This window comes from Impatiens glandulifera, chromosome 1, assembly GCF_907164915.1.
Source record: "Impatiens glandulifera chromosome 1, dImpGla2.1, whole genome shotgun sequence".
In the NCBI taxonomy this organism is placed as follows: Eukaryota; Viridiplantae; Streptophyta; class Magnoliopsida; order Ericales; family Balsaminaceae; genus Impatiens; species Impatiens glandulifera.
In genome coordinates, this window is record NC_061862.1 from 96,222,027 (window position 1) to 96,240,083 (window position 18,057).

General features: G+C 32.4%; 1 protein-coding gene across 1 annotated transcript; it reads left to right on the plus strand.

Annotated features, from left to right (window-relative positions):
- The first annotated feature begins 3,449 nt into the window (after positions 1 to 3,449).
- LOC124922406 (geraniol 8-hydroxylase-like) lies at positions 3,450 to 5,442 on the plus strand. Its single transcript, XM_047463138.1, has 2 exons — positions 3,450 to 4,343; positions 4,715 to 5,442. The coding sequence occupies exons 1-2, from the start codon at positions 3,450 to 3,452 to the stop codon at positions 5,324 to 5,326; spliced, it is 1,506 nt and encodes a 501-aa protein (XP_047319094.1). The 3' UTR covers positions 5,327 to 5,442.
- Positions 5,443 to 18,057: the final 12,615 nt, after the last annotated feature.

Sequence of the window (18,057 nt, forward strand, 5' to 3'; positions counted from 1 at the left end):
TTAGCCGACCGGAGAAATTTGTCCGAGGAAGGCTAGGTAGAGTGTCATGTGTCTATAAAGTTTGTAAGAAAGATAAATCAATAACAATTGACTTACAATAGTTGATAATCGAGAATGTTGAAGACATGAAAGAAGTGAGATTGATGGACGATGTCATTCACACATGACCATGTTATATGATAATCGGTCTCTTCGTTAACAATTAGCCTCTTATATCTCTATCACATCACAGTCACACATAATTATTGAATTTTTTAAATTGTAAGTTCAAAATATATCTATAATATTTTAAATTTTATTTTTAATTGTTACAAATTTATATGAGTTAGTCCACAATTCGATTCAAATATTCATTACTCTTTTATATATATATATATATATTCAAATTAACCTCACTTTATCCGATAAACTAAAAAAATCAAATTAAGCATTATTATTATTATTATTATTATTATTATTATTATTATTATTATTATATAATTTAATGATGTATGAAATAATAAATAGTAAATTTGAATATTAAGTCCAATCCAATGGTGATAGATAATTTCATTATTTTGTTTACCTCTATAATTACACTAGCTACCTATTTCATCAAATCATCTAGCACTTAGATTTCTTGTCTGGTTTATGATTAGCAGCAATGAATTCATTGCATTAATTGTTAATTACAATCAAAATATGAAAAGGAAACCTAAAATTAAGGATCCGAAACTAAATATTTATACCATGTGCGTTAAATTTATGATGGATAGAGCCAGTACGTACTTGTAGATGAGTTTTGTTTACTTTTTCAGCTGTTGTTAAAATATAGGACATGATAATTAAAGTTTTCACATTTATTAAAAGGTTTCAAATTCAAGTTAGATTTGAGTTCTTAGGATAATGGAGCTTGAAATTTTGAATTCCTTTCCTTTATTTTTTTTTTCTTAATTGTTTCAAAATGTAATTTTCTTTTTTAAAAGTTTGAATTTCTTTTTATTATTTCATAATTAACCTGATTGACATGAAAATTATGGTGACATATACGAGGATGTTAATTATATTATGTCTCGCGGTTTTTAATCCGAACTAATTTGTTAGGGAAATTTTTTCCTGATTTGACCAAAAATAGAATTGGATGGTATTTGTGTCCCTACCTCGACACCGCTCCGATCTCACCATTTCTGTCCCGGGCACTAATAAACATAATTAATATATAATAATAAATATATTTATTTATTCTTCATATTTTAAAAGAGTTTATTTTTATTTCTTAATAATAATATGCTTTTTCAATATATTATAATATATATAATATTAAAAAATATTTGTATATAGTTTAATCAATTTTTTATTTATAATATGATATAGCTGTGTCACATTAGAATTTCCCAAAATATGGAAATGATATTAAAATAATTTCTCAAAATGATGGAAATGATAGTAAAAGGAATTTTCTGAGGTAGACAAATTGATGGTAAACGCACCCGCACCCTCCAATCCGCACGCCCGCCCGGTAGCATATCAGTGACATTTAAAAATGAAATAAAAATAGTGTTCTATATAATTAAGGTCGGATGTCACCGTAATTGCTTGATTGAAAGAATAACCCTGTAGAAATGTATAAGTTAGTCGGGTCGGGTCCTGGGGCAAGTCCAGCAAGCCCAGCAAACCACCGGGTTAGGGCAGACCATTAAATAAAATTAAAAATAAATTTTTATATGTTTTTGAACATATACAAGTCTAGACTAGTTGTTTGGGAAGAAAACATAAAATTATCCTTTTGTCATGAGTTCAAACGTCACCAAACTTATTATTTTATCATTTTTTTTAACAATTAAAAATCATGTTTTTTTAGGCTGGGCATCTCAAACATTGGGGCTAGTTCTGGACAAGAAAGATAGTTATAAATTTTACAATAACCTAACTTATGATTACAACCTAATAACAATCATAAATACATTTTAATATTTTCAAAATAATAAATATATATATATTTATTAATAAATATATATAACTTCTTATATTTTATAAATTAAAATAAAGTAATGAATTATTTTTAAGTTTATATTATAAATAAAACATATACAATTTTTTTATATGTTAAATAATTATAAATTTTATTATTGTTGTAATGTGTTGGCAAGTGGTTTAGTAGGTGGATTTGAAATGAAATTGCAAGGATTAGATTAAAAAAATATTATAAGAGGGGATAAAAAAAAATGTGTACAAAAACAAAACAAAGTTAATTAAGGATTTAATCTATTTTCATCCTCTCATCAAATTTTAAATATATATATATATATATATATAAATAGACAACATAATTTTTTTAAAATGATAGATAAATTTTAAAAATATTACAAATTTATAGATAAATTTAATAATTCTCCCATTAATTAATTCACCAATCTTACCTTCTAAAACCTAGTTTGATCTAAGTTTTTTTAAGGATTTTTATTAAATTTTATATTCTTTTTTATATAACGTCTCTATAATATTTAAGTGATTCTCGAATTACTTGATAACTTACTTTTTAGTCTTTAAATTATTTTTTTAAATGGTAAATAAATTTATTATGAGAAAGAAAATACAAATATAAATATATATAATGTATATAAATATAAAAAATATGTATATAAATATATTATGAGAGAGAATAAATATATATATAAATTAGTGAAAATAGAAAATTATTATTATTATTTTCTTTTTAGTTTTTTTGTTGTCAAATATTATTCAACAAATTAAAATCTTTAAAAACTTTTTTTTTTATCTAATAAGATTTTTTTATGTTTCAGTACTAGTTCGATTTACATTTATTTAAAAATATTTAGTGACGATAATTTTGAGTAGATAAGTATTTTTTGACAATTTTTTCAAAGGATATTATAAATAATGATAAAATAATTTCTTTAAATATATAATATTTTAGTTAATATATATATATATATATATATATATATATATATATTTGATAAGAGAGAATAAAATAATATTTGATTAATGTTAATTTTATCTTAAAATTAAAGAAAAATCAATAAACCCTAAAATAATAACATAAGAAGTTCCAAAACTTGTTTGATATTTTTGTAAGGATTTTACTCAACTTTTTAGATTTTTATCTTTTATAACTGCACTATCATTCTAACCATTAAAAAAAAGTCATTTCATTTACTTAAATATTAAATTATCTTACTTTACTTTTATTAAATTTAATGATATAGAGATATTATAAAAAATTAAAAACTAATAACTTATTTTTTTTTTATCAAAAAAATGTTTTTTTTTTTTTTTTTTGACGAAATTCCAAAATATTTTAAAAAATAAATAAATAAAGATGAAATAAAGAAAATAATATACAAACACCACATATAGCTTCCTTTGTTTATAAATGTCCATTTCTTAAGTCTTCTTAAATTTCATTATATACAATAAATAGGAGGTTGAACTTAGAGAGATAACAAATGGAACTTTTGAAAGGGTTTTTATGTTTCCTTCTTCCTTTGGCATTGCTTCAACTCCTCCTCGCACTCGTCCGGCGAGGTCGATCGTCGACCCAACGTCTCCCACCGGGTCCCATCTCGTTGCCAATCATCGGGAACTTCTTTCAGCTAGGAAACAAGCCCCACCGATCACTAACACGATTAGCCCAAACATATGGTCCAATTATGTCCATAAAGTTAGGTCAATTGACTACCATAGTAATTTCATCACCCACAATGGCACAAGAAGTCCTACAAAAACAGGACATTTCCTTTTCCAATAGGTTCATTCCGGACGCTGTTCGTGGACACGATGCACACAAGCTCTCTATTATTTTTCAACCTGTAAACGACCGTTGGCGGAGCTTGAGGAGGCTCTCTTACACCCATATATTCTCAGGCCGAGTACTTGATTCCACACAACACGTCCGACGTAAAAAGGTGGAGGAGCTCATGACCTACGTCCGAAAATGTTGTCACGAAGGCAAGACGGTGAACGTTGGTCGGGCAGCCTTCCTTTCATCGTTGAATGTGTTGTCCAACACTCTTTTCTCGGTTGATTTGGCCGACTCCGAACGGGACGAGGCTCGTGACTTTAAGGAGTTGGTTTGGAACATTACATTGGAGGCCGGAAAACCCAACATGGTTGACTATTTTCCGGCGCTACGCTCTATCGATCCGCAGAGGATACGCGGACGTATGTCATTATATTACTTGAAGGTGACGAGTTTATTCGGTAAAATGATTGACAAGAAGATGGTGATGAAAACCTTCTTGAGGGATATTTCCGAAAGCGACGCGATGGATGTGCTCCTCAAGATTTCTCAAGAGAATACCAACGAAGTCGATAGAGATCAGTTAGTGCAAATGTGTATGGTTGGTAATCTCTCTTTATCCATTTATTTTACATCGATTTCTCATAAAAAAAAAATGAGTATGAATGGAATCTAAATTAACAAAACAACAATTAATTAATGATACATTTAAGAAACAATGAATATATATATATAGTAGCTATCAAAGTTAGGTGTAGTTTTAACTTTTGGAGAATTGCCATGTTGATGTTGACTTTGTGTATATCCTTGAGCTTATTCATTTTATTTATTAGATATATTTGTGAAAAACAAATCTGAGTATAATGTGAATTAAATATTTTAAATTGGATTCTGTTGTTATTGGGCATTGGTATAAAAATTTTAAATGAATTATATTTGTTTATTGGTTATTGAAACTTTGCAATATCACAGGATATTTTTGTCGCTGGGACAGATACTACCTCAAGTACACTTGAGTGGGCAATGACAGAATTATTGCGACACAAAACGGTCATGGAAAATGCGAAAAACGAGCTTAAGCAAGTTGTTGGTGATGGTAAGCAAGTAGAAGAGTCCGATATTGACAAATTACCCTATTTGCAAGCGATTATAAAAGAAACTATGAGAATGCACCCGTCAGTCCCATTTCTTATCCCTCGCCAAGTTTATGCAGAAGTTAATGTATGTGGTTACAAAATCCCAAAGGATGCACAAGTGTTGGTTAACGTTTGGGCAATAGGTCGAGACCCCGATATCTGGGAGAGCCCCATGCAATTTAAACCCGAGAGGTTTATTGATTCCAAAATTGATGTCCGTGGTCAGGACTTTGAATTGATTCCTTTTGGAGCTGGACGGAGGATTTGCCCTGGTTTATCCATGGCGATGAGAATCCTTTCGACAATGTTAGGTTCGTTGATTAATTCATTTGGTTGGAAGAATGAGGGTGATATTAAACAGGAGAACTTGGACGTGGAAGTGGAAGAGAAATTTGGAATCACTTTGCATAGGGCTAACCCACTCCTAGCAGTTCCAACTCCTATATAGCTCTTTAAAAAAATAATTATATGAAATAAATGTTTTCTTGGCTTAAATAAGTATTTTGATATTTTGTGCAATTTTGAGACTAAAATTAACTTGCCTTTGCAAGATCTTTTATAGGATACTTCAGTTTCTTATAAATATCAGCAAACATAATATCTTTAACATTGAATATTAATAAACATCAAAGGTTATCACCATCATTCTGAAGATAAAACTTAGTTGTTAAAAATCTGATTAAAAAACATTTTTGTAGCATAATTTATTAAAAAAAGTCAACTTATTCATATATTTTCCACTTTAATTTTCTTCTAACAAATTCAATCGTATATTTAATACCGGATAAAAATAAAATTAATCTCACTTTTTAATTCCAATAGAAAAAAAAATTAAGAGAAAAAATGGTTTGAGTTTCGGGTTCAATTTCTTTAACAACTTTAATAAAGAGTTAATATAAATATATATATATAAATATATATATATATATATAATATTTTATTATTTTAATTAATGAATTAAATTTTAGAGTATAAAAAATTGAATTAATTTGAAATTATTGGACTGCCAAATGCAGTCCATTATTTGTCCCTGTCCCTGCATTTATGGATCATATTACAACAGGCCTTGGTTATTTTGGTAACATTCAATTCAAATAATTAAATCTTATTTGAGGAGAGCTCGGCATTGTTTGTGAGTGGTTGGGTTGGTAGATAATGAAAATTTAATTGACTAGTATAAATTATCCATTCATTTTTACTACACCATTCAGTATCATTAATAAATATTAGAAGTATATATATGATTCAATACTAACCTTATCATGCAATGGGTATATCATTAATAGATTTGTTAAGATACTTTTTTTAACGACTTAGCGTCATTTCATTAAAAATTCCCAAAATGGGAAAAAAACCATGAGTTTAAGAGATCATGCTAGACAGGCCTAGAATGATTTTGAAGGTTATAACATTCTAAATAAAAACTAAAAAACTAAAAACGTAAATGAATTATCTAATTACAATGTTTTCAATTCTAGTGAGTTTAAAAACGATAAATTCATTTTCTACAGATATTTCAGTTCTGCTCCGTGCTTGGAATTCTTCTCCACGTTCCCGCGAGGGCGCTGTAATCCGATACAATATCTTTCCATAACTCTTCAACGCTTCTGCGGGTTCTACCATATACCCTTGCATTCCGTTCTTGCCAAATGTTATACACCACTGCTCCAAAGTCGCACTTGAACACACTTGTTGCAAATCTATTTTCATTGGCTTTGAGTAGTGCTGCATCTTTGACTTCATTCCATTCGCTCGGGAAACTGATCAGTTCCAGGCTTCCGAAGCAATACAATAGCTCCCGAATAGGTGATCTATGGTTTCTTTATTTCCTCTACATAGAAGACAGCTCGCGTTCGGGATGTTCATATACTTGCTGATACAACCACGAGTGCTGAGTCTTTCCTAGAAGACGAACCATATGATGAACTGGTATCTAAGGATAATCTTCGTTGACCATACAAGAGGAGCTCATTCTACTTTCTGCGCTTTTTCCCAGGTTACTTCCCATATTTTCTTCGATACCAGCTTCACATTGTCCTCAGCTTTCCATTCATAAATATCTGGTCTGTCGTGTAGTTGTATGTTACTTATATGATTAAGTATCCTCTGTCCTTCTGGATTTCTTCTAAGGATTGAGTCTCAATTCCCGTATTTAATGTCTCTGATTTTCGCTTTTATGCAGTCACTTCTGATGCAGGTATTTTAAAACTCCTCCTTGTGGATGATAGACTGGTTTTCGAATCAGTGGTCGTGCCAGAATAGAGTGTCTTTCCCGTTCCCTAGCCGGATGTCAGAAAGATCTTCAATATCGCTTTTTAGTTTAAAAATCTTTTTCAGAGACCAGCTCATACCTTCATAAATTTTGCAGGTCCAGATGCTGGTTGCATATTTCATAAACTTCGTATGCACCCATTTGATCCATAGTGACTCCTGATTGCGCTCCAAAGCCCACAGATGCTTGAAGGTGAGAGGCTTGTTCCACTCGATACAGTTCTTCAAGTCGATGCCTCCCTCGTCCTTCGGTTTGCAGAGAGCGGTCCATTTGACTTTTTTTCCTCCTCTTCCGCTACTTCCCCAGATAAAGTTCCTCATCAGTGTATCGAGCTTCTTCATTACCTTTTTCGGAATGACCATCTGCTGTGCCCAGTAGCCAACTATTTCCATAACTACGGTTTTTATAAGTTCGATCCTCCCCGCATAAGAAAGTTTTTTCGCTGCCCAGCATATTGTTAAGATACTTACAAATATGTTTTAGAATATTTATTTATTTGTTATATATCTTACAAAGTTTTAAACTATATAGTTAATATATTATATATAATTATTTATACATTTAATATTATTATATGTATTCATTTAGGTGAATTTTATGTTTTTTTAATCTTACCGATATATTTAAAGTTTTATTTATTTGTTTATTTTACACAATAAATACAATTTTTTTAGTTTTTATCAAACTACATTATTTGTATATTTATTTAAAAATAATTAAAGAGCTCTCAAATCATTAAGTTTTAAAAATATTCAAAACTTGTTACAAGATTTCTAATGCTTAAATTCTTACGTGTAGAATGAAATAGAGAAACACTTATTATGAATCAAAGAAGACATATGTTGGAATTCTTAAACTAATTCTATAAATTCCATTAATGAATGGAAATTAGAATGTGGGTAATAAAATTAAATCAAATTCACATGAAATTCAAACGTGAATTAAAGGGTGAAATTTGATCCAAATGTTTGAATTAATTAATTGAAATTAATTAATCAAAATGCCTTGATAACCAATTAACAAAATGTTGTTAATTTGTGGTGTAACTTAAATGAGTTTGTTATTATTATTAATTGTTATGATAATTTAATATTATTATTAACAAATTAAAAAAAAAATCATGTAACGTGTGTATTGAAAAATAAATGTCTTCATTAATTTTGACAAACAATTACCCTTCATTAAGAAGAAATATTAAGGCAAATGAAGAAGCAATCAATGCCAACCGTTGGATCAATTGATGATTTAATTAACAGTTTATTATTTCAACAATATTAATAGGAATTCTATCCCACACCATTCGATACACAATAAAACCACACCACTTCATCCTTTATTTTTCTCACTCTAGAATTCCAAAATCCCTCTTCTTATTTTGTGAGTGTTCTTCGAGTTCTTCGCTCGATTTTCCGTTGAAACCCGATGATTGTTTAGGTACGCTGATCAAGTTCGACGAGTAGTGATTTCAGTGCAGAATCACTACTAGATTCGTTGTACCCTGGGAGACAGTCATCTACGATAAGCTTCAGCACAAACGGGAGATGATGGAACTGATTTAAAGGAAATGTGTCTAACACAAACCTCGAATCAACATCTCAATTGGTGATTTCGTTCTTCATATATTTTATTTGTTTCATTTATTTGTACATCATTTTATATATATTTCTGTAATTTATTTCAAGACAAGATTTCTAACAATCTTAAAACAGTTTCGTGTGCTAAATTATTTAGTAGTTTTTGCCGTCGAAAATCTTTATCTTTGATGTTTAAAAAATACGAGTCGCGATGTTGCAAAGGAGATGATGGCTTATTTTGATAAGATAAAGTTGTTCATCTAAAAGAATAAAAGAATCTACAAATAAAGATAAGTCTTTATTGTATACATATAATGTTAATTATTATTAATATTATTTGTATAAAAGCTTACTTTTATAAGCTAATATATGTTGATGTAGATTTATATTTTAAAGAAAATGATGTATATTATTATACAAACGTGTTCTTGAAAATAATTTAGAAAACAATAATTTGTTTTCTTTTTCATCAAAAGTTTGATAGTTACTAAAATTATTATTTTTAATAAATAAAAAGGTAACTAAAAGGTTAACTTATAATTTTCAAAATAAAATAAAATTAGTGGTTATATTTTTTTTTGAAAAACGACTTAGCGTCATTTCATTAAAAATCCCCAAAAATGGGAAAAAACCACGAGTTTAAGAGATCATTCTAGACAGACCTAGAATGATTTTGAAGTCGTAAAATTCTGAGTAAAAGCTAAAAAGCTAAAAACGTAAATAAATTATCTAATTACAATGCTTTCAATTCTAGTGAGTTTAAAAAACGATAAATTCCAGTTCATACAGATATTCCAGTTCTGCTCCGAGCTTGGAATTCTTGTCCACGTTCTCGCGAGGGCGCTGCAATCTGATACAATATCTTTCTATAACTCTCCAACGCTCTTGCGGGTTCTGTCATATACCCTTGCATTCCGTTCTTGCCAAATGTTATACACCACTGCTCCAAAGCCGCACTTGAACACGCTTGTTGCAAATCTATTTACCTTGGCTTTGAGTAGTGCTGCATCTTTAATTTCATTCCATTCGCTCGGGAAACTGATCAGCTCTAGGCTTTTATAGAATCTGTCCCAAAGCTCTGAAGCAATACAGTAGCTCCCGAATAGGTGATCTATGGTTTCTTCATTTCCTCTACATAGAAGACAGATCGTGTACGGGATGCTCATATACTTGCTGATATGATCACGAGTGTTGAGTCTTTTCCAGAAGGCGAGCCATAGCACGAACTGGTGTCTAGGGATAATCTTCGTTGACCATACAAGAGGAGTCCATTCTACTTTTTGTGCTTTTTCCCAGGTTACCTCCCATATTCTCTTCGATATCAGCTTCCCATTGTCCTCAACTTTCCATTCATGAATATCCGGTCTGTCGTGTAGTTGTATGTTACTTATATGATCAAGTATCCTCTGTCTTTCTAGATTTCTTCTCAGGAGTGAGTCCCAATTTATGTCTTTAATGTCTCTGATTTTCGCTTCTGTGCAGTCCCTTCTGATACGGGTATTTTGAAACTCCTTCTTGTGGATGATAGACTGGTTTTCGAACCAGGGGTCGTGCCAGAATAGAGTGCATTTCCCGTTCCCTGGCCGGATGTCATAAAGATCCGCAATATCATTTCTTAGTTTAAGAATCTTTTTTAGAGACCAGCTCATACCTTCATGAATTTTGCAGGTCCAGATACTGGTTTCGTATTTCATAAACCTCGTATGCACCCATTTGATCCATAGTGACTCCTGATTGCGCTCTAAAGCCCACAAATGCTTGAAGGTGAGAGCCTTGTTCCACTCGATACAGTTCTTCAAGCCGATGCCTCCCTCGTCCTTCGGTTTGTAGAGAGCGGTCCATTTGACTTTTTTTCCTCCTCTTCCGCGACTGCCCCAGATAAAAAATTCTATTTTATGATTTTATCATAGAAAAATTTTCTTTTTTTAAAGAATATAGTATATAGATGGTACCCGCGGGAATTCTACACAAACAAAACAGAACGAGAATTATATTTAAAAAAATTGAAATAGAATAAAGCTGGATGATGATTGCACTCATTGAATCAACCTACATATGTAATAAAATATTATTCTTTTTATAAATAGTTTGTTATAATAAAAAAAATGATGGAGAGTAATTACCATAAACATCAAAGAGTATAAAAATAGAAAACTATAAAAACATGATAATAATAGCTAAACATAAAGACATTGTTCAACCAATTATGGAGTAGGTAAAAGACAATTATACTAGCTTTTGAAGTTATTTTAACTTATAAACATATATGAACTATGTTCACTCATTAAACTCAAATCAAACAAATTATAATACCTTCAATTCTTTCTATTTTGAAATTGGAGTAACGTACAAGGATAACAACAGATTATTGTGGTCGAGTATTTTAAATTTGGGTCGGTTTCGGGGTCGAGGATGAGGATGAGAATAAGAATGGTAATGGTTACCCGATCTGGTTCGGGGTCGAAGATGCGGAGTGTGCCAAACCTAAACATGATACCTAACTATATTAATATATATATATATATATTAGTAATGATGTAACTTTTCAAATTCCTTATTATTACCATAAATATATATCATTTATTATATTTTTAGACACCACGTCAACCAAAATATTTATCTTTCATTACTTCTCATCTACATATTTTTAATAATAAAATGTTATTTATGTCTACTCACTCTTCATCTTCAACATTATTTTTTCTAACTAGCATGTAACTCGTGCATTTTGTCACAGCCCAATATTCCTAGCTCAGGAAGAGGAGGCTTAAGGAGAATGTCACGACCCAATATTCCTGCCCAAGAAGAGGAGGAGGCTTAAGCCCGCTTAAGCCCAATGCAAGGAATATTCTAGCTGAAAGGCAGATGCTTGATTGACGGATCACTAATTGAGAGTTGAAAGGCATGTCCTTAATTAGCGCATCACAAATTGATACTTAAAAGAAATGTCCTTGATTAGTCCATCACTGATTGACAATTAGAAGGAATCCCTAAATTAGTGCCTCACTGATTGACACTTATAAGGAATGCCCTAAATTAGTGTCATTAATGTAATAGCTAGAATTAGTCCTATAAATACCTGTCAGGTATTACATTGTAAATCACCAAGTATTCGAGTAATATAATACTATTTTTTGTAAGAGTTACTCTCTCTCTAGAATTCTTGTGTCAATTCTGTTAAGCGTCCAGTGTTGCGTCGAGAAAGGCTGACTAGTTACTCGTTCTTGCGAAGATCGTAACTAGTGCCACACAGATCGTCAGTGAAAAGACTGAGCCCGTGACAATTGGTATCAGAGCTGAAATGATGAAGAAATCTGAAGAAAATTCAAAGGTCGTCGACGAAGTAGAGAATCTTCCCCACGGAACCAGAGAAGATGGTAGGAACTCTCGCAAAGTTCAGGCGAGAGGAACCAAAGCTACCAAAGAAAGAGAAAGATCAAAAGACGCTATCGTTGACATTATCGCCAGGTTGGAGAAGGTAGAACTCACCGTGGTGTACAGACAAGATAATGACGGGGACTTAGAGGAACGCATTGCCGAGCTTGAGAAGGAGAGAGACGAGCTCCGAGGAGGAATGCAAGGTGCCCTGAACGAAGGCTTGTCCAAATGTCAAGAGCAAGCTCAGATCGTGGAGCAGACCCTCCTAGGTGAAATTCGTACCTTGACTGAGAAACTCGAGGTAATGACTTCTAAGTTACAAGCTACCGAAGAGGATGTGGCGTTACTCAATAAGGCGGTTGCGCAAGAGTGCAGACGCACACCTGTAGGAGTCCCCAATCCGATAAGGATAGACATTCCAAGGCCTAAAGCGTATTTAGGCGAGAGGAATGCGAAAGAGATCGACAACTTCTTATGGAGTCTGGACCAGTATTTCAAAGCACTCGGCCTAGTAGAAGAGGCGAGGAAGATAGATACTCCCACGACATACTTGGAAGACACCGCAATATTGTGGTGGAGGCGAAGGAGTAGAGACATTGAAAAAGGTACGTGTTCTATCAATACATGGGTTGAATTCAAGGAGGAACTCAAGAGACAGTTCTATCCTGAAAACGCCACTCGAGAAGCAAGGGCTAAGTTGCGGCGGCTCTCACAAAGAGGGAGTATCAAGGAGTATGTCAAGGAGTTCATCGCTACTCTCTTTGAGATCCCTAACTACTTAGACGATGAAGCCTTGTTTTCCTTCACTATTGGTCTACAAATGTGGGCGAAGTTGGAGTTGGAACGGCGTGGTGTCCAAGATTTAAGCTCACTATTGTCGTGGCTGAATCTCTTGTTGAAATGAGAAGGCAAGAGAAACCAAAGTCGACCTATGAGAGGAATGACAATGGGGAAAATGGTGGAGACCATATCTATAACAATGAAGACCCAGTTAAGTTTACCAAATCCAATGGTAAAGGAGATCGGGACGAGAAACGTGGAGAGAAATCCCGGATAAAGTGTTTCTTTTGCGAAGGGCCGCACAAAGCAAGAGAGTGCCCTATGAAGAACAAATTATCAGCATTGATGGAGGAGCAAGAACGCCTTCACGATGAAGCTCGATTGGGGTCGTTAAACCTAATTAGTGTCGTTAAAGCAATGTTTGATGAGACAAAGTCCGCGAAGAAAAGACGACTATTTGTGGAAACTAAAGTAAGAAACCACATGGTTAAAGCTTTGTTGGACACGGGAGCCAACAACAATTTTCTAGAGGTAGAGGAGGCGGGAAGACTGGGATTAGGTACACTAAAGAGAAAGAGTGGCTTAAAGAAGTCAACTCGGCACCAAGTGCAACTTATGGGGTTGCTCGTATTGTAAAGATCAACTTGGGGGAGTGGACCGGCCTTCTGGATTTATCCATTATTGAAATGGATGACTACAAAATGGTTCTAGGCATAGAGTTCCTAGACAAGGTAAATGTAATCCTACTCGCTTATGCCAATATGATGTACATTATAGAGCAAGGTAATACTCGCACAATACCTTTAACAAGAGAAGGTAAGAGAGATACTAGGCACCTATCTGCCACGCAACTCTCAAAAGGTGCGGAGAAGACCTACCCATCATCTTTTGTCACTGTGAAAGAAGATGAGAAAACGGCGTCTAAAGAGAATTTACCTCCAGAAGTTACAATTGTCCTAGAGAAAGGTCACGATGTAATGCCCGTTGGATTATTAGAGAAACTCCACCATAAGAGAGAGGTGGATCACAGAGAAGAGTTAGTCAAATGTACTAAACCATCGGCGGCGATTCTTTATCGCATTAAACCTCCCAAATTGGAGGAATTGAAGAGGCAACTGGAGGAGTTTCCATTCAAGAAAGAGAAGTGCGAAATAGCCAAGACAACCAAAAGAATGAAAAAATGGGAGGACAAGAAGAGAAGACACTTAGAGTTCGGAGGAAACCGAGTGATAGTAAAACTTCTCCTCCATCAAGAAAGACAATTTTCCAAAGTTCATAAGGGGCTTATGAGACAATACGAAGGCCATTTCTTAGAGAAGAAACGGGTTAGAAAGCCAACATGTCGCTCAAAACTTTTATCGTATATGGAGACATCATCCAGGCCTACAAGGAGGAAGCGACGAGGAAGTCGCCATATTGAGTGGGGGAGAATGTCACAGCCCAATATTCCTGGCCCAGGAAGAGGAGGCTTAAGGAGAATGTCACGACCCAATATTCCTGGCCCAAGAAGAGGAGGAGGCTTAAGCCCGCTTAAGCCCAATGCAAGGAATATTCTAGCTGGAAGACAGGTGTTTGATTGACGGATCACTAATTGAGAGTTGAAAGGCATGTCCTTGATTAGCGCATCACAAATTGATACTTAAAAGGAATGTCCTTGATTAGTCCATCACTGATTGACAATTAGAAGGAATCCCTAAATTAGTGCATCACTGATTGACACTTATAAGGAATTCCCTAAATTAGTGTGTCATTAATGTAATAGTTAGAATTAGTCCTATAAATATCTGTGAGGTATTACATTGTAAATTACAAAGTATTCGAGTAATATAATATTATTCTTTGTAAGAGTTACTCTTTCTCTAGAATTCTTATGTCAATTCTGTTAAACGTCGAGTGTTGCGTCGAGTAAGGCTGACTAGTTACTCGTTCTTGCAAAGATCGTAACTAGTGCCACACGGATCGTCAGTGAAAAGACTGAGCCCGTGACAATTTGCACGAGTAATAATATAAATAATCGTGAAAAAATATTACGGTAAAAATATTTATGGCGGGTCAACCCACAATCCGACCCAAGTATCCATTTATACTCACATATATCTAAATTAACCACAGCTCTCGACCCGACAATCCGGACACTTTAAATTAAGCATCATTATATATATATATATTAGTTAGTTAAAAAGTTGAACTTATATTGTTAAAATGTCCCGCGTTTATCAAATTTGGTGTTGAATTTAAAATATAAGGTGTTATTAGCCTAGTTGGTTAAAGGGTTGTACTTGTTTTGCTAGGTTGCAAGTTCAAACCATACTTATAACATTTTTAATTTTATTTTTAACCGTTTTAAGTTTATGGCGAGTCAACCCACAATCCGACCCAAGTATCCATTTACTCTCACATATATATCCAAATTAATCACAGCTCTCGACTCGACAATCCGGACACTTTAAAAATTAAGCATCATTATATATATATATAGATTTCTTCAACAATTATTTTATCTAGTTTATTTTTTAATTTTAATAACAACAATTATGTTATATTATTCAACCACTATAACATAGTATGTAGGTAAGTAATGTCTTTAATTTTATATTTTAATATTATTAGTTTTAACGCTATTTATATTTAATAAAGTTATATTTTTTATTTTTCAACATCTAAAATCTAATACATATTTATTCGGGTAATGGGGTATTCGTCAATGATTTGGTATCCGACGAATTGGGGATAATGACACAAATAGAGATACATATCGATTTTGAGGTCGGGTAATAAAATAAAAATCGAGTTGGGATGGTACTTCAGTCCCCCGATGGATAGGATACTTAGTAATTTAGCACAAAATATTAACCCATTGAATTATGTAAATCCCAATCCAAATAAAATTCTTATAATTGTGTTTAATAAGTGTTTCAATACAAGATAATTTAAGGGATAATTGATATTTTTCTACAATAATTTTGTATGATTTATCATATTTTCATATTGTCTTATTTTGATGCATATATATCAAAAAGTTTGAAATACATGTTAAAAATTAACACCTTATTAAAAATATTTTTATTTATTTTTTCTGTTTTTAAATTCTTTTTATGATTTTCATGAAATTTTATATATATATATATATATATATATATATATATATATATATATATATATATTTTTTTTATATAGTCAATTTAATAATATATTTTTAAATATAATATGTACTTTTTTATATATATTCATGTCAGATTCTTGGTCGGTCACAAACTTTTTTTTTAAATACCAAAAAAACAAATAATATCATATTAATAACAAATAAATTTATTTAAAATTTATTTATTTACAAAATTATAACTTTTACCTATATAATTATAAAGGTAAAAGTGATAATTTAGTAAATAAATAAATTTTAAATAAATTTATTTGTTATTAATATGATATTATTTGTTTTTTTGGTATTAAAAAAAAAAAAAAAAAGTCTGTCGGTAGAAATCTGACATGACGACTATTAGAGCAACAGTAGAGCACATCGGGCCAAGTGAACAGTCAACCACCTAGGTCAAAGACTGAGAAACCTAGACTCAGACCGCGACTGAGAGGCCTAACCCAGGAAAGCTCAAGGAAATCTTCAATGCTTTCATATGGATCTTCAAAGTGTTATTCGTGTGTTCTTCGTACAGACCAAGTCCGAGCGTGTCTAGCCCATATGACCTTTGATTTCGTAGAATGATGATATTTACCTCAATTCTTGGCTGAATTGAGCTCTGAAAAATGCCACGTCACCACACAAACATAAGCAACTTAATGGTGCTAGCAATTTTGAATTAAGAAGAGCCACATAGTCTCCATTTAATTTGGAAGCACTAGTGGTCATTTAGAGCTAAAAATATAAATTAACGCGTTAGGGTTAGAATTAACTATTGATTTTTTTACACTAGCATATAAATACCATAGGTTAATTACCATAGCAACGACGTCCCCCAAGATTGATTAGAACCCCTATTTTTTTTATTTTTTTTCATAACGAATCACCAGTTTATCTTCATATATAGTACATAGATTTAAGTATTTGTTTTGAAAATTTATAGAGTAACTCTTAAAGAGATCCATAAGCACTATAATGACTCATTTTTCATTTCATACATTGCTTTTAAGTCCAATTTAAGAAATTACTATATAAGTGTTTTTTATTAAAAAAAATATGTATGCTTGTAATGCTTTGATTTCTGAAATTGGCTGCATTATTTAATTATATAAATGATTTAGAAATTTTTTGTTAGCCCATATTTTGCTAATTCAATCACAAGTAAAATCACTCAAATTTGGAAAAGTGATTGAATTCAATTGAATCACGTTCTTGGGCTTTTTGTTCGAGGACAAGGGCTTAAGAACATGTATATTGTTGTATGTGATATAAATTGGGTGTTTGTTGATGCTAAAAACAATATTTGGAATGAGTTATAATTTTATTCAAAAGTTGTTCTTCATGTTAGTTGAGATGGATTGAGGTAGGTACTATATTATGGTTATAAAATGTTAACTAACATTTTCATCGAGTTAGATCTTGATTTAGGTCAAGTTCTAAGTATTACCGACCCACAAATGTAGTCGCGACCGAGGATTTATAGACATGGCATGGTTTCTAACTGAGCAACTTGTCATCCGACCGAGAAAATTTGGTCACAGTTGAGAAATGCTGCCATCCGATTGAGAAAAATCGGTCGTGATAGAGAAATGTCGTCATCCGATCAGAAATATTGGTCACTACCAAGAAATGATGCCATTCAACCGAGAGAACTCGATCAAAATTGATAAATTTTGTCTAGAGCCAAAAAATTTAGCCACGACCGAGGAGTTTTCCCACGCGACTGACGTTTTCAGCCACCGACCCATTTTTAAGTCATGTCATGGTTTTCGGCCGAGTTGTTATGCCACGATCAAATAAGCGTCTGCCAGCCCGCCAACCCACATGTCTACACCCGATCCAACCTGTTTGAGTCGCAACCCAACTCCTTTGACCCCAGGCCCTATTTGCTTTGCTTTGCTTTGCTTTTTATTTTATTGTTTATTTTGTTTGTTTTAATGCTTTAATTATGGAAAATGCATAAAAATATTAATTTAAAAAACATAAAAAAAATCTAGTAAGCACACATTTGGCTACAAATTTAATATTTTTTCAACTTGCAT